The sequence below is a fragment of the Oncorhynchus clarkii genome, chromosome 3, assembly GCF_045791955.1.
Source record: "Oncorhynchus clarkii lewisi isolate Uvic-CL-2024 chromosome 3, UVic_Ocla_1.0, whole genome shotgun sequence".
Taxonomy (NCBI): Eukaryota; Metazoa; Chordata; class Actinopteri; order Salmoniformes; family Salmonidae; genus Oncorhynchus; species Oncorhynchus clarkii.
The window spans coordinates 15955677-15981937 of NC_092149.1; the positions used below are offsets into that span (position 1 = coordinate 15955677).

Below are 26261 nucleotides of genomic sequence, written 5' to 3' on the forward strand. Positions count from 1 at the left end.
AACACGGGGGACTTAAACAGTCCAGCAAAACCCAAGAACATGGGGACGTACACCAAACAATCCCGCACGCCTGCTGGTAAATAAAGCCCAACCAATCAGCCTAAAATGAACAAAGGTGAAACCAATAAACAGAAAGGGGAAAAAGGGATCAGTGGCAGCTAGTAGGCCGGTGACTACGACTGCCGAGCGCCACCCGAACAGGAAGGGGAGCCACCTTCGGTAGGAGTCGTGACACTAACAAAAAAACACACAAATAAAACTAAGTTGCACAAATCCTATATCACACAAATACACAAATAGAATAACACACTTATAAAGAAGAGAACCTGATTATTACACTATTGACTTCAAACAAGAAACACACAAACTAAATTGCACAACAAAGTTAGAGGTGTGCTATTTGATAAATTCCTCCACTCCCCATACCTCGCGCTTCCAGTTGGGAGACAAAGCAAGACGAAAAACAAAACAAACTGGCACAGACAGACAGAAAACACAGGTGTAAATACCCAGGGGATAATCGGGAAGATGGGTGACACCTGGAGGGGGTGGAGACAAGCACAAGGACAGGTGAAACAGATCAGGGTGTGACAGTCACCATTCAGAATATTATTATAGAGCTCTGGCAGCTCCGGACAGGAGGGCGGGTCTGGCAGCTCCGGACAGGAGGGCTGCTCTGGCAGCTCCGGACAGGAGGGCGGCTCTGGCAGCTCCGGACAGGAGGGCGGCTCTGGCAGCTCCGGACAGGAGGGCGTCTCTGGCAGCTCCTGACTGGAGGGAGACTCTGGAAGTGCCGGACAGATGGGAGAACCTGGAGGGAGAAGACGGAGAGACAGCCTGGTGCGTGGGGCTGCCACAGGACCCACCAGGCTGGGGAGAGCTACAGGAGGCCTGGTGCGTGGACGAGGCACCGGATGGACCGTGCTGTGGGGGAGCACTGGAGCTCTGGTGCGCAGCCTTGGCACCACTCCTCCAGGCTGGATGACCACTTTAGCCTGGAACCTCCAGAGTGCAGGCACAGGTTGAACCGGGCTGTGGGTGAGCACTGGAGATCTGGTGCATACCACTCGCACCTCTCCCTTAGGCTCAATACCCACATTCGCACGGCACGGCCGGAGCGCAGGCATAGGGCGAACTGCACCCTCCCAGCGCCCCGGAGACACAGCATGCAGCGGCGGCGCAGGATACCCTGGTCCGAAACGGCGTACCGGAGACCAAACACGCTGAGCCGGCACAACATGCCCTGGCTGGATGCCCACTCTCGCATGGCACTTGCGGGGGGCTGGCCTATAGCACACCAGGCTATGAGCGCGTACTGGCGACACCGTGAGCTTGACCGCATAACACGGTGCCTGACCAGTACTGCACTTCTTCCGGTAAGCACGGGGAGTTGGCTCAGGTCTATCGCCTGACTCCGCCAATCTCCCAGTGTGCCCCCCTCAATTTTTTGGGGGGGGGCTGCCTCTTGTGCCTGTTGCTCTGCCTTACCTCATACCACCGCCGCCCAGCTCTCGTGCTTGTTGCTCTGCCTTACCTCATATCACCGCCGCCCACGTCTCGCTGCCTCTCGTGCCTGTTGCGCTACCTTACCTCATATCACCCCCGCTCAGCTCTCGCTGCCTCCAGATCTTCCTTGGGGCGACGATATTCCCCAGCCTGTGCCCAGGGTCCCTTGCCTTCCAGTATCTCCTCCCAAGTCCAGGAGTCCAGAACCCTCTGCTCCCGGTTACCACGCTGCTTGGTCCTTTTTTGGTGACGGGTAGTTATTTTCTGTATAGTGTTTTTGTTGCACCTTACAGAACTGTTTGTTTGTCGGTTTGATGTTTTTGTATTTCTGTGTTTGGCCTGGTATGGTTCCCAATCAGAGGCAGCTGTTTATCGTTGTCTCTGATTGAGAACCATACTTAGGCAGCCTGTTTTCCCACTATGGGTGGTGGGTAGTTCTGTAACGATATTCCTCCTCTTCTGACCAGGAGTATGAAGGATCGGACCAATGCGCAGCGTGGTAAGTGTTCATGTTATATTTATTAAACTGAACACAAAAATAACAAAGGAGAAAACATGACAAAAATGAAAAAGTCCTATTAGGTGACAAAACACAAAACAGGAAACAAAAACATAGAACAACACATAGAATGCCCACCCCAACTCACGCCCTGACCAAACTAAAATAGAGACATAAAAAAGGAACTAAGGTCAGGACGTGACAACTGCTCCCTCCTTTAAAACAGTTTGCGCCATCTGTCGTCTAAGAATAAGTAGACCGATACAGAACAGAATGAGATATAAACAAACAATATTTATAAAATATAAAATTTTCTATAGAATCTTAAGATAAGTGAATATTAATATTAACATAAATAAGAAACTGTAGAAAATATAAAATGGAGGAAATAATAAAATATAACACTGAGCTTTGGCTCTGCTGCCTGGTAATTAGTCCAGGCCTCACAATATTATACAATTAGCTTTGTCTATACAATGTAAACATGAGCCTATAGGCTGTGGCTGCAGCTATATGTCTCAAAGTAGTCAAATAAAACCTATACAGTTGTGTGATTAACTTAGGTTCCCTCTACAGCCTGGGCATTTTCAGCATCCGCATGGACACCAGTTTATCTGGACTGTCTGGAAGAAATGGAGAAACTATGTCAGCCAGTCATTTACACAAATGCACATCTACCATACAATCTTAAATGTTACTAAGTGTGTAAACATTTGAATGTTTGAATTAATATCTTACCATCAAAATATTACTCTTCTGCACTTTCCTGAGGCAAAATCATCAATGATGTCATCATAGGACATGTGTTTCCCCATGTCATGATTTATACTCATGACGGCCAGACCACTCAAACGTTCCTGTGACATGGAAGACCTCAGGTAGCTTTTGATGAGCTTTTATTTTGAAAAGCTCATCTTTGCCGATGCTACTGTTACTGGTAGGGTGACTGCAATTCTTAGGGCTATCCAAAGGTTAGGAATCAAATCAAATCACATTTATTTGTCACATACACATGGTTAGCAGATGTTAATGCGAGTGTAGCGAAATGCTTGTGCTTCTAGTTCCGAAAATGCAGTAATAACCAACGAGTAATCTAACCTAACAATTCCACAACTACTACCTTATACACACAAGTGTAAAGGGATAAAGAATATGTACATAAAGATATATGAATGAGTGATGGTACAGAACGGCATAGGCAAGATGCAGTAGATGGTATCGAGTACAGTATATACTGTACATATGAGATGAGTAATGTAGGGTATGTAAACAAAGTGGCAGAGTTTAAAGTGGCTAGTGATACATGTATTACATAAAGATGCAGTAGATTATATAGAGTACAGTATATACATATACATATGAGATGAATAATGTAGGGTATGTAAACATTATATTAAGTGGCATAGTTTAAAGTGGCTAGTGATACATTTTTTTACATCAATTTCCATCCATTTCCATTATTAAAGTGAGCTGGAGTTGAGTCAGTATGTTGGCAGCAGCCACTCAATGTTAGTGGTGGCTGTTTAACAGTCTGATGGCCTTGAGATAGAAGCTGTTTTTCAGTCTCTCTGTCCCTGCTTTGATGCACCTGTACTGACCTTGCCTTCTGGATGATAACGGGGTGAACAGGCAGTGGCTCGGGTGGTTGTTGTCTTTATGTCCTTCCTGTGACATCGGGTGGTGTAGGTGTCCTGGAGGGCAGGTAGTTTGCCCCCGGTGATGCGTTGTGCAGACCTCACTACCCTCTGGAGAGCCTTACGGTTGTGGGCGGAGCAGTTGCCGTACCAGGTGGTGATACAGCCGACAGGATGCTCTCGATTGTGCATCTGTAGAATTTCTTCAGCCTCCTGAGGTTGAAGAGGCGCTGCTGCACCTTCTTCACAATGCTGTCTGTGTGGGTGGACCAATTCAGTTTGTCCGTGATGTGTACATTGAGGAACTTAAAACTTACTACCCTCTCCACTACTGTCCCGTCAATGTGGATAGGGGGGTGCTCCCTCTGCTGTTTCCTGAAGTCCACGATCATCTCCTTTGTTTTGTTGACGTTGAGTGTGAGGTTGTTTATTTATTTTTATTTTCCTGACACCACACTCCGAGGGCCCTCACCTCCTCCCTGTAGGCCGTCTCGTCGTTGTTGGTAATCAAGCCAACCACTGTAGTGTCGTCCGCAAACTCGATAATTGAGTTGGAGGCGTGCATGGCCACGCAGTCGTGGATGAACAGGGAGTACAGGAGAGGGCTCAGAACACACCCTTGTGGTGTTGAGGATCAGAGGGTGGAGATGTTGTTACCTACCCTCACCACCTGGGGGCGGCCCGTCAGGAAGTCCAGTACCCAGTTGCACAGGGCGGGGTCGAGACCCAGGGTCTCGAGCTTGATGACGAGTTTGGAGGGTACTACGGTGTTAAATGCTGAGCTGTAGTCGATGAACAGCATTCTCACATAGGTATTCCTCTTGTCCAGATGGGTTAGGGCAGTGTGCAGTGTGGTTGAGATTGCATCGTCTGTGGCCCTATTGGGGCGGTAAGCAAATTGGAGTGGGTCTAGGGTGTCAGGTAGGGTGGAGGTAGGGTGGAGGTGATATGGTCCGGATGGCACTGTGATAGAGTTCCTCCAGGTTTTTCTCACAGAGAAAGGAAAGGAAAGGCTGATGGCCGATCAGGTAAATTCTGAATCTCGTGTGCCAGATCCATTCCACCAATGTCCCGGTCATCTCTGAAGGTTAGAGTGTTTTCAACTTCCAACATAAGGCGACTCCGAGATGCTGGCCTTTTAGGCAGAGTTCCTCTGTCCAGTGTCTGTGTTCTTTTGCCCATCTTAATATTTTATTTTTATTGGCCTGTCTGAAATATGGCTTTTTCTTTGAAACCCTGCTTAGAAGGTCAGCATCCCAGAGTTGCCTCTCCACTGTTGATGTTGAGGCTGATGTTTTGCGGAAAATATTTAATGAAGCTGCCAGTTGAGGACTTGTGAGACATCTGTTTCTCAAACTAGTCACTCTTATGTACTTATCCTCTTGCTCAGTTGTGCGCCGGGGCCTCCCACTCCTCTTTCTATTCTGGTTAGTGCCAGTTTTCTCTGTTCTGTGAAGAGATTTTTTATTACACCTTTATTTAACCAGGTAGGCCAGTTGAGAACAAGTTCTCATTTACAACTGCGACCTGGCCAAGATAGAGTAAAGCAGTTCGACACAAGCAACACAGAGTTACACATGGAATAAATAAACGTACAGTCAATAACACAATGGAAAAATCTATATACAGTGTGTGCAAATGTAGTAAGATTAAGGAGGTAAGGCAATACTTGGGCCATAGTGGCGAAATAATTACAATTTAGCAATTAAACACTGGAGTGATGGATGTGCAGAAGATGAATGTGCAAGTAGAGATACTGGGGTGCAAAGTAGCAGCAAAAAAAATAACAATATAGAGATGAGGTAGTTGGGTGGGCTATTTACAGATGGGCTATGTACAGGTGCAATGATCGGACAGCTGATGCTGTAATCGAACCCACAAATGCTGATTCTCCAGATACTCAGCTAGTCTAAAAAAGGCCCGTTTTTTTCTTCTTTAATCAGAACAACAGTTTTCAGCTGTACTAACATAATTGCAAAAGGGTTTTCTAATGATCAATTAGCCATTTAAAGTGATAAACTTGCATTAGCTAACACAACGTGCCAGCCATCACTCGATGGGTGCTGATAATGGGCCTGTGTACGCCTATGTCGATATTCCATAGTTAATCAGCCGTTTCCAGCTACAATAGTTATTAACAACATTAACAATGTCTACACTGTATTTCTGATCAATTTGATGTTATTTTAATGGACAAAAAACATGCTTTTCTTTCAAAAACAAGGACATTTCCAAGTGACACCAAACTTTTGAACAGTAGTGTACATTTGGTAGGATGTTAGGAAGTGCAGCTCAGTTTCCACCTCATTTTGTGGGCAGTGTGCACATAGCCTGTCTTCTCTTGAGAGCCAAGTCTGCCTACGGCGGCCTTTCTCAATCGAAAGGCTATACTCACTGAGTCTGTAAATAGTCCAAGCTTTCCTTAATTTTGGGTCAGTCACAGTGGTCATGTTTTCTGCCACTGAGTACTCTCTGTTTAGGGCTAAATAACATTCTAGTTCATTCAGTTCTTTTGTTAATCCTTTCCAATTTGTCAAGTAATTATATTTTTGTTTTCTCATTATTTGGTTGGGTCTAATTGTGTTGCTGTCCTGGGGCTCTGTGGGGGTTGTTTGTGTTTGTAAACAGAGCCCCAGGACCAGCTTGCTTAGGGGACTCTTCTCCAGGTTCATCTCTCTGTATGGAAGGTTTGCAAATCGTTTGCAAATCGCTTCCCTTTGGGATGATGTAGAATTTAAGATCTCTTTTCTGGATTATTTGGTGTTTTACGTTGTACACGGAGGACACTTTTGCAGAACTCTGCATGCAGAGTCTCACTTTGGTGTTTATCCCATTTTGTGAATTCTTGGTTGGTGAGCGGAACCCAGACCTCACAACCATAAAGGTCAATGGGTTCTATAACGGATTCAAGTAGTTTTAGCCAGATCCTAATTGGTATGTTGAAATTTATGTTCCTTTGATGGCATAGAAGGGCCTTCTTGCCTTGTCTCTCTCTCTCTCTCTCTCTCTCTCTCTCTCTCTCTCTCTCTCTCTCTCTCTCTCTCTCTCTCTCTCTCTCTCTCTCTCTCTCTCTCTCTCTCTCTCTCAGTAAACAGTACTGAGCAGGGAGGGGCTTAGTAACGTGACTGCTGAAGTGAAACTAATGGAAACCAAAATGTTATGAACAGATCAATCTTTTGCACTCAGAATCTATCCACACAGTTGCGTCTCCTGTAGCCTCCAGTCACTGTTGACCCTTTTTCTAATCAGAAGAACAGTCAACACACGCTGAGGTGAGTAGAGAGGTGAACAAATAGAATATGTGATACGTGTTTGCTATGTTGTTACATGATAAAACAGTGTATAAAACAGTGTGTTGCTATATTGTTGACACCTAGAAATGAAACAGAATGATTCAAAAGAAGAAAACGAGATAGAATTAAGGATTTCAGAGGGCCCATTATATTTTTTTCTTCTTTGGTCTGTTCCCAGCCATGGCTTCCTCCTGGATTCTCCTGTGAAGAGCAGTTCCAGTGCTCTATCTGTCTGGATGTGTTCACTGAGCCAGTCTCTATCCCCTGTGGACACAACTACTGCAAGGCCTGTATCAGAGGATACTGGGACATCATTGACTTGTGCCAGTGTCCAATGTGTAAAGAGATATTTGGCAGAAGACTTGAGCTTTGTGTCAACACTTTCATTTCTGAAATGGCTGCTCAGCTCAATAAGTTGGTGGCAGTTGAAGCCACATCCATCACCCCAGGACAAGCCCAGACAACAACCCTCGCTAAACCTGGAGAAGTACCATGTGACGTCTGCACTGAGGGAGAGCACAAGGCCCTGAAGTCCTGCCTGGTGTCTCTTACTGTGAGACTCACCTGGAGCATCATCAGATACTGGCATCTTTCATGAAACACTAGCTGATCGACCCTGTGGAGAACCTGGAAGACAGGGTGTGTAAGAAGCACGAGAGACCCCTGGGACTGTTCTGTAGGAGAGACCAGACGTGTGTGTGTCCTGTTCTGCCCCGAGACAGACCACAAGACTGTCTCCATAGAGAGAGGAAGACTAAGGGTAACGTTCAGAAGATGATCCAGGAGAGACTGCTGAAGGTTAAGGAGATCAAACAGACAGTAGAGCTCAGCAGGATAGATACAAAGAGAGAGATAGCAGACAGCGTGGAGGTCTTCCCTGCTCTTGTGCGCTCCATTGAGAGAAGCCAGGCTGAGCTCATTATGGAGATAGAGAAGAAACTTAAAGCAGCAGAGAAGCAGGCTGAAATAATCATTGAAGAGCTGAGGCGGGAAATCACTGAGTTACAGATGAGAAGCACTGAGCTGGAGCAGCTCTCAGATATTTAAGATCATCTCCTCCTCCTCCAGAGCTCTACATCCATCTGCACCACCCTTCCACCTTCCAAGTACAGGTCTGAGATCAGTGTCCACAGTGGTCTGTGTGTGGGGACTATGAGGAGTACTGTCTCAGCTGTGAAATACTGAATAAAGAGATGGAGAAGTTGTGTGATGTTGATCTGAAGAGGACACAGTAGTGTGCAGTGAATGTGACTCTGGACCCTCATATAGCGAATACAAAACTCATCCTGTCTGAGGACTGGAAACAAGTGAGATATGGAAGCATAAAACATAATCTCCCAGCCAACCCAGAGAGGTTTGATAATAATGCCTGTGTTTTCGGGAATAAGAGGTTCTCCTCAGGGAGATTCTATTATGAGGTGCAGGTGAAGGGGAAGTCTATGTGGGTTTGGCTAGAGAGTGGCTAGAGAGTTTGGCTAGAGAGTGGCTAGAGAGTCCATCAACAGGAAGGATTGTGATGAATCACCAAGTCCTGTAGATGGATATTGGACTGTAGGGCAGGGGAATATGAATGAAGACAAGGCATACGCTGGGCCTTGGGTCAACCTCTCCCTGAGACAGAAGCCCCAGCAGGTGGGGGTGTTTGTGGATTATGAGGAGGGTGAGGTTTTCTTTTATGATGTGGAGGCCAGGTCTCATATCTACTCTTTCACTGGCTGCACCTTCACTGAGAGACTCCACCCACTGTTCTCTACAGGCACAAATATTCCTGGTGATAACTCAGCTCCACTTATCATCTCTACCATCAAGTCTGACTAAGTTTAGTGAACAAGGAACTCAGTCAATGGGAATCACAGCAATATGCCTTATTCAATTTGGCGATATTTCTTCTTGCGATAGATATTTCTTAGTGCTAGACCTTATCAGTTGATCAGATTTCATGATGAAGAATACTTCTCTTATGTCCTAATACTGTTTTACAATCTATATTAAAAAGGTATTGCCTGTGAGTCATTGTAGTTTTTTAATAAGTACTCCTACTTATTCCTCATCCCACGTTAAGTGAGATCACATTTCAAACACCCACAGCATACACAGATGAAGAGGGAGTTTCAGATGGTGCAGCGATACTGATAATGACTCATCACCAAGCTAAAAGTACAATCCTTCTTGGACTTAACCTATCCAACCTCTAGGATAACCTAGAAAGTCCCATACAGTGATCCATAAAGTAATAACTCTCTCTGTCTTCTCCTCTTCCCCCTCTCTCACCCCCTCTCTCTCGCTCTCTCAGTGGGATGAGGTCAGTGTCCTGGATGACCGGGGGAGACTCATCCGGACCTTTGAGGTCTGCAACATCAACCAGAACCCCCGTCTCCAGGACAACTGGCTGGCCACACCCTTCCTCTTCCGCTTCTCGGCACCACGAGTCTTTGTGACGCTGCGTTTCTCCGTGCGGGACTGTGCCAGCCTGCGCTCGCCCTCGCCCTCCTGTCGAGAGACACTCACCCTCTACTACAAACAGGCTGACTCACAGAGAGAGCTGGAGAGGACATGGAATGCAGAGGTAGGGCAGAAAGACTACACTTCCCACAATGCCACTAACATCCCACCTTCTTATTGTATGTGTAATGCCACATACACATGTTCCTAGTGGTGATGTCAAAAATAAGACTTTGTTTCATTGATGTGCTTTTTGTTCGGAACAATGCTTCAACCAGATGAGATTTTAGCTAGCTTGTTAAGTAGACGTTGCTATTAATAAAGATAGCTAGCATTGATAAGCTGATGTTTCCATTAATAAAGATAGCTAGCATTGATAAGCTGATGTTTCCATTAATAAAGATAGCTGGCTTGATAAGCTGATGTTGCCATTAATAAAGATAGCTGGCATTGATAAGCTGATGTTTCCATTAATAAAGATAGCTAGCATTGATAAGCTGATGTTTCCATTAATAAAGATATCTAGCATTGATAAGCTGATGTTGCCATTAATAAAGATAGCTAGCATTGATAAGCTGATGTTGCCATTAATAAAGATAGCTGGCTTGATAAGCTGATGTTGCCATTAATAAAGATAGCTGGCTTGATAAGCTGACGTTGCCATTAATAAAGATAGCTAGCATTGATAAACTGACGTTGCCATTAATAAAGTTAGCTGGCTTGATGAGCTGATGTTGCCATTAATAAAGATAGCTAGCATTGATAAGCTGACGTTTCCATTAATAAAGATAGCTGGCTTGATAAGCTGACGTTGCATTAATAAAGATAGCTGGCTTGATAAACTGACGTTGCCATTAATAAAGATAGCTGGCTTGATAAACTGACGTTGCCATTAATAAAGATAGCTAGCATTGATAAGCTGACTTGCCATTAATAAAGATAGCTGGCTTGATAAGCTGACGTTGCCATTAATAAAGATAGCTAGCATTGATAAGCTGACGTTGCCATTAATAAAGATAGATAGCTTGCTTAACACTGACAGTATGGTCACACTAGCTACATTATCCATATTGATAAGGTTGTAGTTGTAGTTATGACAGGACAACCATTCCTGGACCTGTCTCCAGAAGCGAACCACTGATGTACGGTACCAGAAAATATGTTCTATGGATTGTGTTTCCTCGTGTCTACACAAGGCTGACTGTCCAATGCCCCATATATTGAGCGTTATTTTTGTAGCAAGTATTTTATATAATGGCTTACAATGAAATGAACAAATTGATGTGTCAATTGTTGTTTTATATGTCAGTTCATGAACCTGATGCCAAGGTATTGGGACATCAAAAACTGACTTGAATTGTATATGGCAATGTTGTCAAACCTTTTTACTTGGAGTGAAACTGATACCTTTTTGATTAATACTAAACAGTTTAAGCCATTTTAAGCCAAGACAAATGGTCTCTTTATAGTTTCTAAAAACATCTGTCAAGACGTAGAGCATAAAGACTACATTTCCCAATATCCCATTTTAGTAATATGTAGTTCTGCATGTTCCAAAGCAAGTTCCAAAAGCAAGGAAACAATGATGCCATAACATTCCTCTCATTCTCATCCCCTTCAATCTCATTAAATAAACTACATTTCTCATCTCACATCAGTGCTTTGTGGGAGAGCAGTTACAGAGCTGTTTTGCCGAGTCGATAGGGTGCTGAGCTCTTGTTGCGTCCGCGTGTCGTGTGCAGAGTGAAGGATGCAGTATTTGTGAATGAATACATTTCTCCTGGGGGAAAGTTAGATACTGTTTAAAAATTCAAATAAGAGGCTGATGAGTGAAGTGTAGAGGAATGTAGAGTGGGGAGCAGCAGGAAGGCCAGGAGTCTCTGGGGGAAGTTAGCATGGTTATCTTGAAACTGGGGAGAATTAGATTAGATTAAAACACAGACTGTCACTGGTCCACGACTGTTTATATTTGACTCAATGAGTACCCTCAGAGATAACTGTTGCATACTCTTAAATACTTGAATCAACTGTTACATGCCCTCCTTCTCCCTAATCCCTCACATTTTAATTTCCACAATGAAATGTAATACATGATCCCTCTCTCTCATCCCCCTCTCCTCCCTCTCTTCCTCCCCATCCCCCTTTCCCATCCCTGTCCAGCCGTCCAGTGGAGAGAAGGACACGAGGGAGGGCTGGGTGAAGATTGACACCATAGCAGCAGATAAGAGTTTCACCAAGGTGGAGCCCAGCCTGCCTCACCAGTACCAACCAGACCGCTACCGTCGGGTCAACATCAAGACCCGCAGCTTCGCGCCGCTCACACGCAATGGGTACTGTACGAGAACATTTGAAACAAATTCATGAAAATTCCCATATTCAAACCATGCTCATCGCTTATGACAAATAGTCCTTTGCCACTTTGTAGGCAGCAGTGTATGGTAACTAACTAACTCACCTAAACCCACACTGTCACCTATCTAGTGGTCCTTCAAATCAAATTAAACTTTATTTATCACATGCGCCGAATACAACAAGTGTAGACCTTACCGTGAAATGCTTACTTACAAGCCCTTAACCAACAGTGCAGTTCAAGCCTGATAATAAGTTAACATCTTATGACCCTTGAACCCTGTTTCAGATTCGTCCTGGCCATCGTCGACAGCGGCGCATGTGTCTCTCTCATGGGTGTGTCCATCTTCTACCGCCGCTGCCCAGCAACCAATCGCTATCTTGCTTCCTATCCGGCCACACCCTCAGGGGCGGAGCCTACCGCCCTGGTCCCTGTGACTGGGACTTGTGTTCCCCACAGCCAAGCACAGGGAGGCTCCGCCCCTCGCATGCACTGCAATGCAGAAGGTGAATGGATGGTGCCGGTGGGTGGGTGCATCTGTGAAGAGGGATATGAGCCCAATCAAAACAGATCTGCCTGCTTAGGTGAGTTCAACAAGTCTGGTATACTTTTAAAACTTAAAACACACACACTAAAATGTCAAAGGACCAACAAAATTTAACAATATCTAAAGTTTTAGCCTCCTGTCGCCCTTCCTGTCAGTTCTCCTGTCCCCCCTCCTGTCAGTTTTCCTGTCCACTCTCCTGTCAGTTGTCCTGACCCCTGTCCTGTCAGTTCTCCTGTCTTCTGTCCTGTCAGTTCTCCTGTCCACTCTCCTGTCAGTTGTCCTGACCCCTGTCCTGTCAGTTCTCCTGTTTTCTGTCCTGTCAGTTCTCCTGTCCACTCTCCTGTCAGTTGTCCTGAACCCTGTCCTGTCAGTTCTCCAGTCTCCTGTCCTGTCAGTTCTCCTGTCCACTCTCCTGTCAGTTGTCCTGACCCCTGTCCTGTCAGTTCTCCTGTCTCCTGTTCTGTCAGTTCTCCTGTCCCCTCTCCTGTCAGTTTTCCAGACCCCTGTCCTGTCAGTTCTCCTGTCCCCCCTCCTGTCAGTTCTCCTGTCTCCTGTCCTGTCAGTTTTCCTGTCCCCCCTCCTGTCAGTTCTCCTGTCTCCTGTCCTGTCAGTTCTCCTGTCTCCTGTTCTGTCAGTGTTCCTGTCTCCTGTCCTGTCAGTTCTCATGTCTCCTGTTCTGTCAGTTTTCCTGTCTCCTGTTCCTGTCCTGTCATTCTCCTGTCCTGTCAGTTCTCCTGTCTCCTGTCCTGTCAGTTCTCCTGTCCTGTCCCTCCTGACAGTTCTCCTGTCTCCTGTCCTGTCAGTTTTCCTGTCTCTTGTCCTGTCAGTTCTCCTGTTCTGTCAGTTCTCCTGTCTCCTGTCCTGTCAGTTCTCCTGTCCTGTCAGTTCTCCTGTCTCCTTTCCTGTCAGTTTTCCTGTCTCTTGTCCTGTCAGTTCTCCTGTTCTGTCAGTTCTCCTGTCTCTTGTCCTGTCAGTTCTCCTGTCCTGTCAGTTCTCCTGTCTCTTGTCCTGTCAGTTCTCCTGTTCTGTCAGTTGTCCTGTCTCTTGTCCTGTCAGTTCTCCTCTTCTGTCAGTTGTCCTGTCTCCTGTCCTGTCAGTTCTCCTGTCCTGTCAGTTCTCCTGTCTCCTGTCCTGTCAGTTCTCCTGTCCTGTCAGTTCTCCTGCTCCCTGTTCTGTCAGTTCTCCTGTCTCCTGTCCTGTCAGTTCTCCTGTCTCTTGTCCTATCAGTTCTCCTGTCTCCTGTCCTGTCAGTTCTCCTGTCTCCTGTCCTGTCAGTTCTCCTGTCTCTTGTCCTGTCAGTTCTCCTGTCTCCTGTCCTGTCAGTTCTCCTGTCTCTTGTCCTGTCAGTTCTCCTGTTCTGTCAGTTCTCCTGTCTCCTGTCCTGTCAGTTCTCCTGTCCTGTCAGTTCTCCTGTCTCTTGTCCTGTCAGTTCTCCTGTTCTGTCAGTTCTCCTGTCTCTTGTCCTGTCAGTTCTCCTGTTCTGTCAGTTCTCCTGTCTCCTATCCTGTCAGTTCTCCTGTCTCTCGTGTCACTAACTTTCTGGATCAATATGAGATGGAACTGCTGCTGTCACTCTGATCACTAGCCCAGCTTGACTGAGAGGACAGGGGAAGGAGGGCAGGGACAGACAATGGCCATGTGGGGTGTGTGTGTGTGTTGTGGGGGGGGGGGGGGGGGGGGGGGGTTAATGATCAATGGGCAAATGTTTTATGAGACTGTGTCAGCAATGTCCTACATAAATGAATAGGTGTTTATGTCTGGGAGCATAAGTAGGAGATGAGGGCTTTGTGTTGTGGTCTCTGTGTTGGTGGTGTTTTAACTGAAGAAGCAGGAAGGGAGCAGAACTCAGGGGAATAAGAGACCAAGAGCTCAACTACTGCTTCAACAAGCCCCACTTGACCCAGAATGTTAGCACAGAGGAGGAAAGGAACACACTGCGTGTGTGTGTGTGTGTGTGTCTCTCTCTCTCTCTCTCTCTCTCTCTCTCTCTCTCTCTCTCTCTCTCTCTCTCTCTCTCTCTCTCTCTCTCTCTCTCTCTCTCTCTCTCTCTCTCACACACTCACACTCACACTCACACACACTACAGGGACATGGACACTACACTATAGTCTGGGTCAGTGTGCACCCTGAACAGGGGTCAACGAGAAAGATATGTTTTGGAGAAATCTCAAGAAAGACACCATGGAATATTGAGAGAAGGAGGAGAGAAAGAGGGAGGGAGGGAGGGAGGGAGGGAGGGAGGGAGGGAGGGATGTGACACATTTAGGTCATAGTGATGTAATGGCCACTCGTCTGTGAACAAGTGACAGAAACCACAGAGGGAGAGAGAGAGAGAGAGGGGAGATGGAGGGAGGGAGAGAGAGGATAAGTGGACACAAGTTAACGACTTAAGGAACTGAGCAAGCAGAAAGTCTGAGGAAAGTAAGGAGACACAGAGAGGGGGAAGGGGTATTGACTGAGATGTGGACAGCGGGAGGCTGTGTGGTGCTGTGTGTGTGTGTGTGTGTTCTCCCTTGACGGTTGACAGTTGAAGGTAAAGGTCCAGTAAAGGTCCAGTCCAGTAGTTCTCTGTGGGGTTATCTGTTACCCTCTCCTCCACAGGCCAGACCAGGGCTGGTCAGGGGCCTCCCAGTCCCAAGCTAGCTAACAGATTCATTAATACCGCCACTCTGAACCAAGTCAACTGTGAAATGTCTTCATGCTCTAATGGCTTACATCTGGGCTCTCCCCGCCACTCACACGGTTTGTCCCACTTTGATTGATATTTACTGAGAAATAACCACTCCAACGCCACTCTGTGGCTCAGTGGTTTGGCCTTCCAGATGGGGATAAACAGATCACAAGGAGTGGCAGCCCCACCCACACAGGGATTTTTGTGTTCTAATTATTCTGTGATTATGTTTAGTTGATCAGGTCATTGACTAATGATGTGGATGTAACGTCATGCCATTGTTGTCCCTGTTTAGTTGTTTGGATGAAAAAACTGATAGCTGAGACGGTTGCTGGGCCGTGGTCGCTGAAGGTTTTTATTCTACATTGTCTCTGAGGCTCCGGTATAAATATCTGTGTAAACACCAAGAACTCAGCTGTACGGCTCTAAGGGGGTTCCAGGCACATTCAAGATCTGAACTGATGAATGATAAGTCATCCAAATGGACTTAATATTAAGCTGTTCATTAGAAGTGATCTGTGCTGGAATTAAACCCACAACCTCTTGGTGTTACAAGCACCATCCGCGCTCTAACCAGCTCAGCCACCAGAACCAGTGACTCCTAACAGATCCTCTAATGATGACAGGGAACAGAGCAGGAGACAAGCAGCACTCTGTTCTCTCCTAAGCAGAAGACCTACACTAGATGTTTTCTCCATTGGCGTCGAGAGAGAGCGAGAGAGCGAGAGAGAGAGCGAGAGAGAGAGAGAGAGAGAGAGAGAGAGAGAGAGAGAGAGAGAGAGAGAGAGGGAGAGTGTATGATCAGCAGAAGCACGACTGAGCATGAGACACAATTACACCTGTTCACCCAGACATGAAACAGACTTTTACATCATGGGGCTTTCTAAGGAGGTCCACATCAGTTCCATGTCACATAGTTCTTGTAACACTGATGATGTACAGTTGAAGTTGGAAGTTAGGTTGGAGTCATTAAAACTCATTTTTCAACCACTCCACAAATTTCTTGTTAACAAACTATAGTTTTGGCAAGTCAGTTAGGACATCTACTTTGTGCATGACACAAGTCATTTTTCCAACAATTGTTTACAGACAGATTATTTCACTTATAATTCACTGTATCACAATTCCAGTGGGTCAGAAGTTTACATACACTAAGTTGACTGTGCCTTAAACAGCTTGGAAAATTCCAGAAAATTATGTCATGACTTTAGAAGCTTCTAATAAGCTAATTGACATAATTTGAGTCAATTGAAGGTGTATCTGTAGATGTATTTCAAGGCCTGCCTTCAAACTCAGTGCCTCTTAGCTTGACATCATGGAAAAATCTAAAGACCTCTTCCTTGGGAGCAATTTCCAAACGCCTGAAGGTACCACGTTCATCTGTACAAACAATAGTACGCAAGTATAAACACCATGGGACCACGCAGCCGTCATACTGCTCAGGAAGGAGACGCGTTCGGTCTCCTAGAAATGAACGTACTTTGGTGAGAAAAGTACAAATCAATCCCAGAACAAACAGCAAAGGACCTTGTGAAGATGCTGGAGAAAACAGGTACAAAAGTATCTCTATCCACAGTAAAACGAGTCCTATATCGACATAACCCGCTCAGCCACTGCTCCAAAACCGCAATAAAAAAGCCAGACTACGGTTTGCAACTGCACATGGGGACAAAGATTGTACTTTTTGGAGAAATGTCCTCTGGTCTGGTGAAACAAAAATAGAACTGTTTGGGCATAATGACCATTATGTTTGGAGGATAAAGGGGGAGGCTTGCAAGCCGACGAACACCATCCCAACCGTGAAGCATGTGGGTGGCAGCATTATGTTGTCGGGTACTTTGCTGCAGGAGGGACTGGTGCACTTCACAAAATGGATGGTTTCATGAGGGAGGAAAATTATGTGGATATATTGAAGCAACATCTCAAGACATCAGTCAGGAAGTTAAAGCTTGGTCACAAATGGTTCTTCCAAATGGACAATGACCCCAAGCATACTTCCAAAATTGTGGTAAAATGGCTTAAGGACTACAAAGTCAAGGTATTGGAGTGGCCATCACAAAACCCTGACCTCAATCCTGTAGAACTGAAAAAGCTTGTATGAGCAAGGAGGCCTACAAACATGACTCCGTTAAACCAGCTCGGTCAGGAGGAATGGGCCTAAATTCACCCAACTTAAGCTTGTGGAATGCTACCCGAAACGTTTGACCCAAGTTAAACAATTTAATGGCAATGCTACCAAATACTAATTGAGTGTCTGTAAACTTCTGACCCACTCTGAATGTAATGAAATAAATCAAATTTGAAATAAATCATTCTCTCTACTATTATTCTGACATTCCACATTCTTAAAATAAGGTGGTGATCCTAACTGACCTAAGACAGGGAATTTTTACTTGGATTAAATGTCAGGAATTGTGAAAAACTAAGTTTAAATGTAGTTGGCTAAAGTGTATGTAAACCTCCGACTTCAACTGTATATATATTCCTTAAGACAGTTCCCTTAACAATTATGATATATATTCCTTTGTCACGCCCTGGTCTTAGTATTTTGTGTTTTCTTTATTATTTTGGTCAGGCCAGGGTGTGACATGGGTTATTTATGTGGTGTGTTTTGTCTTGGGGTTTTCGTAGGTATTGGGATTGTGGCTTAGTGGGGTTTTCTAGGTAAGTCTATGGCTGTCTAGAGTGGTTCTCAATCAGAGGCAGGTGTTTATCGTTGTCTCTGATTGGGAACCATATTTAGGCAGCCATATTCTTTGAGTGTTTCGTGGGTGATTGTTCCTGTCTCTGTGTTTGTTGTCACCAGATAGGCTGTATAGGTTTTCACGTTCCGTTTGTTGTTTTGTATTGTTCGTGTTTTCTTCTTTATTAAACATGTATCACGAATACCACGCTGCATTTTGGTCCGACTCTACTTCACCCGAAGAAAACCGTAACATCCTTAAGACAGTTCCCTTAACAATGATGATATATATTCCTTAAGACAGTTCCCTTAACAATGATGATATATATTCCTTAAGACAGTTCCCTTAACAATGATGATATATATTCCTTAAGACAGTTCCCTTAACAATGATGATATATATTCCTTAAGACAGTTCCCTTAACAATGATGATATATATTCCTTAAGACAGTTCCCAAGTTCACACTGATGAAATATGTTCCTCAACACTAAACTTTCTTATGAACATGCATTTATCTTCAGTACCTCTCCAGGACTGTGGTTGTTCTGGTGAATGTCATTTGCCCAGGACTACGGATTAATTTACGTCAGTGTTTTTTGAGATGTAAATTATTGTGCAATGTCCCTGTTAACTAAAATATGTAAATATTCATTCACATGGGTCTAATATTTAGAGCTCGCTATGGGGTGCCATTGAATATATTTGAATGTGTATGGGGCTGTCCTGATTTAATTCAAACCCTGCAGCAAGATATTGTGGGAATTTTAAACACGGTGAGAGAATGCCCTAGTGCGGACTATTGGTTAGGAGTGTACTATGGATAGTAGAATATTGGATTTGCTTGACAGATTAGGCAAGGAGAATGTCCATAGATGTATGTAATGATCTAGGATGTATTCACCATGGGGACCATGTGACTGCAGGGATTCTGGATCAGCTGCTAGTACTATTAGGAGTGACTCATCATATGGCTTGTGTAACATTGGTTTGTGTCATATACGTAGACTTATATGTTGCTATACTGTCTGATTGGTGTGTTACATTGCTTGCTCAATTGGTTTAAAACCAATTGCTATTGAGTGTCATGTGAGCGTTAAGAACCTGATGTTTCATTTCATTTGGCTTAGTATGCACTCTTAGAAAAAAGGTGCTATCAAGAACCTTAAAGGGTTCTTTGGCTCTCCCTTTGAAGAACCATTTTGATCCAGGTAGAACTATTTCTGGTTCCATGTAAAACCTTTTTGTTAAAGGAATTTCATTCCTATATGTTCATTAACCAATTCAATTAAAACACTCTGCCCATTTCTAAGAATTTGTAAGGTGCTTATTGCATAAAATTGACAGAGACCAGTCTCAAAATCAATCAATAGCGTTTATTCTCGAGAGTACTGATCATAGTACAATTTATATCAAGTATGCTAAAAATGACGTCATAGGTTTTATTCTGTCCTTCCTCCACTCCGATACAATGGCAGTATAGTTCACAAGCCTTCCCACATTGTCCACTACCTGTTAAATAATCTACTACTAGCCCAAGGTCTCTCCTCTCCCTATGTAGAGACAGGATGTCCTGTAAGGAACACAGCATTCCAGCCAGTCTGACGATAGCTCCATTCGTTTCTGACAAGGATCAGACAGTCCTTCTAATTCTGGATGAAAACTACACACATTATATTCAGTATTATGATTATAATAAGATTCATACATCCATACAGTAACATAGTAGTATTCTGTTTAGTCATAGTTCTGATTTAAATGTATACATAATTTAGTCATTATTCATAAAAATCCCTTAACACTTTTCCACAGAGGGTTCTACATGGAACCCAAAAGGGTTCTACCTGGAACCAAAAAGGGTTCCCCTATGGGTACAGCCGAAGAAACATTTTGGAACCTTTTTGTCTAAGAGTGTACCTTAGATGTTTGATCTGCGTTATGTTATGTATATTTGTATTGAACCTTTATTTAACTAGTCAAGTCAGTTAAGAATACATTCTTATTTACAATGACGGCTTACCCCGGCCAAACCCTAACCTGGAGGACGCTGGGCCAATTGTGTGCCGCCCTACGGGACTCCCAAATCACGGCCGGTTGTGAATCAGCCTGGAATCGAACCGGTGTCTGTAAGTGACGCCTCTAGCACTGAGATGTAGTGCCTTAGACCACCACTCGGGAGCCCAATATGTCTAGGAAATATCTTTCTCCAGGTCATGTAGCACCATGTTGATATTATGACAGCTATCTGATATGAACTAGATAGTGTTAAATGTTCAGACATGTTTGTCTGAGAGGGACAATCCATTAAGGCATGAGTGTAACCAGGGCAAGGCTTAAAGGGACATGGAGCAGATTAGAACATGTTATTACCATTCAATAGGCATTTACTGGATGTCACTTATGTCACTAACTATAGAATGTCACAGACATACAGTGGAGAGATGAAGAGAGAGACGGAGGAGAGGAAAGAGAGACAGGCGGGAGAGACAGAGGAGAGGAAAGAGAGACAGACGGGAGAGAGGGAGGAGAGGATAGAGATAGACAGACGGGAGAGACAGAGGAGAGGAAAGAGAGAGACGGGAGAGAGGGAGGAGAGGATAGAGAGACAGACGTGAGAGACAGAGGAGAGGATAGAGATAGACAGACGGGAGAGAGGGAGGAGAGGAAAGAGAGACAGACGGGAGAGAGGGATGAGAGGAAAGAGAGACAGACGGGAGAGAGGGAGGAGAGGAAATAGAGACAGGTGGGAGAGAGGGAGGAGAGGAAAGAGAGACAGACGGGAGAGAGGGAGGAGAGGATAGAGATAGATAGACGGGAGAGACGGAGGAGAGGATAGAGATAGACAGACGGGAGAGACAGAGGAGAGGAAAGAGAGACAGATGGGAGAGACAGAGGAGAGGAAAGAGAGAGATGGGAGAGACAGAGGAGAGGATAGAGAGACAGACGGGAGAGAGAGAGGAGAGGATAGAGAGAGACAGACGGGAGAGACGGAGGAGAGGAAAGAGAGACAGACGGGAGAGACAGAGGAGAGGAAAGAGAGACAGACCGGAGAGACGGAGGAGAGGAAAGAGAGACAGACGGGAGAGACAGAGGAGAGGAAAGAGAGACAGACAGGAGAGACAGAGGAGAGGAAAGAGAGACAGATGGGAGAGAGGGAAGAGAGGATAGAGATAGACAGACGGGAGAGAGGGAGGAGAGGATGGAGAGAGACAGATGGGAGAGATGGAGGAGAGGAAAGCGAGACAGACGGGAGAGAGGGAGGAGAGGATAGAGATAGACAGACGGGAGAGAGGGAGGAGAGGATGGAGAGAGACAGACAGGAGAGAGGGAGAAGAGGATAGAGAGAGAGACAGAAGGGAGAGAGGGAGGAGAGGATAGAGACAGACATGCGGGAGAGAGGGTGGTGAGGATGGAGAGACATGCGGGAGAGAGGGAGGAGAGGATAGAGAGAGACAGACGGGAGAGAGGGAGGAGAGGATAGAGAGAGACAGAAGGGAGAGAGGGAGGAGAGGATGGAGACAGACAGAAGGGAGAAAGGGAGGTGAGGATAGAGAGAGACAGACAGGAGAGAGAGAGGAGAGGATAGACAGAGACAGAAGGGAACAATATATATGCTCATGGAACCATGTGTATTCATGTCTCCTGTGTGTGGCTGCATCTGCACTAGGACAAATCTGTGTGTGCATGTGTGTGTGTGTCAAATTAGAATGCTGGGAGCAAAAGAGAGAATGAGGACATAAGAGAGAGATAGCGGGAGAGAAGGCAGAGAGAGAGAAGGAGAAATTGGGTCAGTGATCTAAATACCAAGTACCATGTCAACGGCATTTCATTACCATCCATCCATCCATCTCTCTCTCTCTCTCTCTCTCTCTCTCTCTCTCTCCCTTTGTTTATGCCTATTATCCCTCTTTGGTTCTTTCCAATGTTTCTCTCTTGTCTTTATCTCTCTTTCATTGTGTCCCTCTCTTTTTCTCTGCCACCATTTAAGTCCCATCCCCCTTTCCTTTCTACATCCCTCTAGCCCTCTCTCTCTCTCTCTCTCTCTCTCTCTCTCTCTCTCTCTCTCTCTCTCTCTCTCTCTCTCTCTCTCGGTCAGTGTTAATGCATTGCAGTGTCCACTGCTGTTTGTTAATGTGTGTTTATTATTGACTCATTCTCCTCCCCCATCCTCTATAACTTCAGTACCTACCTCTCTCTCCCTCCCTGTTCCTCACCCTCCCTCTCCCTTCCTTCCTCCTTCCCTCAGTATAGTGAGTGGTAATGTAAAGACATGTAGGCCTCCTCCTTCCCTCAGTATAGTGAGTGGTAATGTAAAGACATGCGGGCCTCCTCCTTCCCTCAGTACAGGGAGTGGTAATGTAAAGACATGCGGGCCTCCTTCATCCCTCAGTATAGGGGGTGGTAATGTAAAGACATGCGGGCCTCCTCCTTCCCTCAGTACAGGGAGCGGTAATGTAAAGACATGCGGGCCTCCTCCTTCCTTCAGTACAGGGAGCGGTAATGTAAAGACATGCGGGCCTCCTTCATCCCTCAGTATAGTGAGTGGTAATGTAAAGACATGCGGGCCTCCTCCTTCCCTCAGTACAGGGATTGGTAATGTAAAGACATGCGGGCCTCCTTCATCCCTCAGTATAGGGGGTGGTAATGTAAAGACATGCGGGCATCCTCCTTCCCTCAGTATAGTGAGTGGTAATGTAAAGACATGTGGGCCTCCTCCTTCCCTCAGTATAGTGAGTGGTAATGTAAAGACATGTGGGCCTCCTCATTCCTTCAGTATTATGAGTGGTAATGTAAAGACATGCGGGCCTCCTCCTTCCCTCAGTATAGTGAGTGGTAATGTAAAGACATGCGGGCCTCCTCCTTCCCTCAGTATAGTGAGTGGTAATGTAAAGACATGCGGGCCTCCTCCTTCCCTCAGTATAGTGAGTGGTAATGTAAAGGCATGCGGGCCTCCTCCTTCCCTCAGTATAGTGAGTGGTAATGTAAAGACATGTGGGCCTCCTCCTTACCTCAGTATAGTGAGTGGTAATGTAAAGACATGTGGGCCTCCTCCTTCCTTCAGTATTATGAGTGGTAATGTAAAGACATGCGGGCCTCCTCCTTCCCTCAGTATAGTGAGTGGTAATGTAAAGACATGCGGGCCTCCTCCTTCCCTCAGTATAGTGAGTGGTAATGTAAAGACATGCGGGCCTCCTCCTTCCCTCAGTATAGTGAGTGGTAATGTAAAGACATGTGGGCCTCCTCCTTCCCTCAGTATAGTGAGTGGTAATGTAAAGACATGTGGGCCTCCTCATTCCTTCAGTATTATGAGTGGTAATGTAAAGACATGCGGGCCTCCTCCTTCCCTCAGTATAGTGAGTGGTAATGTAAAGACATGCGGGCCTCCTCCTTCCCTCAGTATAGTGAGTGGTAATGTAAAGACATGCGGGCCTCCTCCTTCCCTCAGTATAGTGAGTGGTAATGTAAAGACATGCGGGCCTCCTCCTTCCCTCAGTATAGTGAGTGGTAATGTAAAGACATGCGGGCCTCCTCCTTCCCTCAGTATAGTGAGTGGTAATGTAAAGACATGTGGGCCTCCTCCTTACCTCAGTATAGTGAGTGGTAATGTAAAGACATGTGGGCCTCCTCCTTCCTTCAGTATTATGAGTGGTAATGTAAAGACAAGCGGGCCTCCTCCTTCCCTCAGTATAGTGAGTGGTAATGTAAAGACATGCGGGCCTCCTCCTTCCCTCAGTATAGTGAGTGGTAATGTAAAGACATGCGGGCCTCCTCCTTCCCTCAGTATAGTGAGTGGTAATGTAAAGACATGCGGGCCTCCTCCTTCCCTCAGTATAGTGAGTGGTAATGTAAAGACATGCGGGCCTCCTCCTTCCCTCAGTATAGTGAGTGGTAATGTAAAGACATGCGGGCCTCCTCCTTCCCTCAGTATAGTGAGTGGTAATGTAAAGACATGTGGGCCTCCTCCTTCCCTCAGTATAGTGAGTGGTAATGTAAAGACATGTGGGCCTCCAGATCATAATGGACATAAGCTGTATTAACCGTCCATTGTGTTGTGTTGTGGGGCAGAGGGCAGGAGAGGGAGCAGTAATAGAAGCTGTGTGATTGGCTGAGAGGGGTGAAGGGGAGGGAAAATAGAAAGTGTGGGTTATTGTTGACAATAGAAACAGCGGGGGAAGTTTTGTAGTGAAGTCGTGTTCTGTGTCACAGCCCTATAGAACACATCTGGTAATGTGTGCCAGAGACATGAAAGGTGGATGGAACAATTCCCTTTTCTCTACACTCCTCTACCAGTACTTCTTCTCTCTCTTTCTAACCCCTTTCCTCCTCTCTTTTCCTCTTTCCTCATCTTTCCTCCTTTCTCCTCCTCTCTGCTCCTCTCTCCTCCTCTCTCCTTCTCTCTGCTCCTCTCTCCTCCAATATCCTCCTCTCTCATCTTCTCTCCTCCTCCCTGCTCCTCTTTCCTCATCTCTCCTCCTATCTCCTCCTCTCTCCTCTCTGCTCCTCTCTCCTCCTCTCTCGTCCTCTCTCCTCCTCACTGCTCCTCTTTTCTCCTCCCTGCTCCTCTCTCCTCCTCTCTCCTCTTCTCTGCTCCTCTCTCGTCCTCTCTCCTCCTCCCTGCTCCTCTTTCCTCCTCTCTCCTCTCTTGTCCTCTCTCCTCCTCCCTGCTCCTCTTTCCTCCTCTCTCCTCCTCTATCCTCCTCTCTGCTCCTCTCTTGTCCTCTCTCCTCTCTGCTCCTCTCTCCTCCTCTCTCGTCCTCTCTTCTCCTCACTGCTCCTCTTTCCTCCTCTCTCCTCTCTTGTCCTCTCTCCTCCTCCCTGCTCCTCTTTCCTCCTCTCTCCTCCTCTCTCCTTCTCTCTGCTCCTCTCTTGTCCTCTCTCCTCCTATCTCCTCCTCTCTGCTCCTCTCTCCTACTCTCTCATCCTCTCTCCTCTTCTCTCCTCCTCTCTGCTCCTCTCTTGTCCTCTCTCCTCCTCTCTGCTCCTCTCTCCTACTCTCTCATCCTCTCTCCTCTTCTCTCCTCCTCTCTGCTCCTCTCTTGTCCTCTCTCCTCCTCTCTGCTCCTCTCTCCTACTCTCTCGTCCTCTCTTCTCCTCTCTCCTCCTCTCTCCTCCTCTCTCCTACTCTCTCCTCCTCTCTACTCCTCTCTCCTCCTCTCTCCTACTCTCTTCTACTCTCTCCTCCTCTCTCCTCCTCTCTCGTCCTCTCTCCTCCTCTCTCCTACTCTCTCCTCCGCCCTCCTGCCTGTCCCTTTTCTTCTTTCCTCTTTTCCAATAGCAAGTTCTCTCTCTCTCTCCCTCTTTCTCCATCTCTCTCCTCCTCTCTCCTCCTCTCTCCTCCTCTCTCCTACTCTCTCCTACTCTCTCCTCCTCTCTCCTCCTCTCTCCTACTCTCTCCTCCTCTCTCCTCCTCTCTCCTACTCTCTCCTACTCTCTCCTCCTCTCTCCTCCTCTCTCCTACTCTCTCCTCCTCTCTCCTCCTCTCTCCTACTCTCTCCTCCGCCCTCCTGTCTGTCCCTTTTCTTCTTTCCTCTTTTCCACTAGCAAGTTCTCTCTCTCTCTCTCTCTCTCTCTCTCTCTCTCTCTCTCTCTCTCTCTCTCTCTCTCTCTCTCTCTCTCTCTCTCTCCCTCCCTCCCTCCCTCTCTCTCTCTCTCTCTCTCTCTCCCTCTCTCTCTCTCTCACTCTTTCTCCATCTCTCTCTCTCCCTCTCTCTCTCTCTCGCTCTCTCACACTCTTTCTCCATCTCTCTCCCTCTCGCTCTCTCTCTCTCCCTCCCTCTCTCTATCTTCCCACCCGTCTCCGACTTCACGCCTGTGTCTGAGAGTAGATCTATGCTCTTCCAGACAAGTGAGAACACAGGAAGCCTTTTATCTGTTTAAACATCTCCCCTGTCTCTCCACGTCTCCTCCATTCCCTCTCTCTCTTTTACTGTCTCCCTGTACACATGCATTCTCTCAAACACACCCACAGACGCACACTCACACACACAGACGCACACTCACACACACCTCTTGTCAACCTTTGGAGGTGGTAAATGCTGGTGAAAATGTTATCTAAATAAGGTCAGAGGACATGAGTGGTGTTCACCGCAGCAGAGCACTCAGACCACCATGTCCAAGGACCGTCACACACACACACACACACACACACACACACAATGACAGATATACACACACACACACACACACACACACACACACACACACACACACACACACACACACACACACACACAATGACAGATACACATGCCTTTTTCTTTCTCTCTCTTTATCTCGTTCTGTGTCTGTCTCATAAACCCCCGTAGTTATCACCTAACATAATGAACAGACCATGCTAAAAGTGTTCGGGGGAATATTTTCAAGAATAAAAAAACAATGTTTTTTATACGATCTCATATGACTCATAACACAATGTCTCTCTCGCTCTCTCTATCTCTCACTCTCTCTCTCTCTCTCACTCTCACTCTCTCTCTCGCTCTCTGCAACAGCAGACTCTTATTAGACAGAGACATGCACTCTTCAAGTCTGAAACAGCATTCATAGACACACTTACTGTAGGTGTTCTGTTACTCTCTGACTCGTACAGACTCTGTCTCTACACACAGACTGAATCAGAACCGTAGAGACACTCAGGTC

At 46.0% G+C, this 26261-nt stretch overlaps 2 protein-coding genes across 2 annotated transcripts in view; both read left to right on the plus strand.

Annotated features, from left to right (window-relative positions):
- The window catches only part of LOC139389402 (ephrin type-B receptor 5-like), a 69976-nt gene that overhangs the window by 31049 nt on the left and 12666 nt on the right, over positions 1–26261 (plus strand). Inside the window, exons 3-5 of the mRNA XM_071136135.1 lie at positions 9226–9498; positions 11535–11704; positions 12013–12308. Of these exons, the coding sequence (XP_070992236.1) occupies positions 9226–9498; positions 11535–11704; positions 12013–12308 (739 nt within the window). The remainder of the gene's footprint in view (positions 1–9225; positions 9499–11534; positions 11705–12012; positions 12309–26261) is intronic.
- Positions 40–8941, plus strand: LOC139405552 (tripartite motif-containing protein 5-like). The gene is made up of 5 exons (XM_071147972.1): positions 40–47; positions 1085–1326; positions 6889–6911; positions 7111–7252; positions 7708–8941. Exons 1-5 carry the CDS (start codon positions 40–42, stop codon positions 7977–7979), a joined length of 687 nt encoding a protein of 228 aa, XP_071004073.1. The 3' UTR covers positions 7980–8941.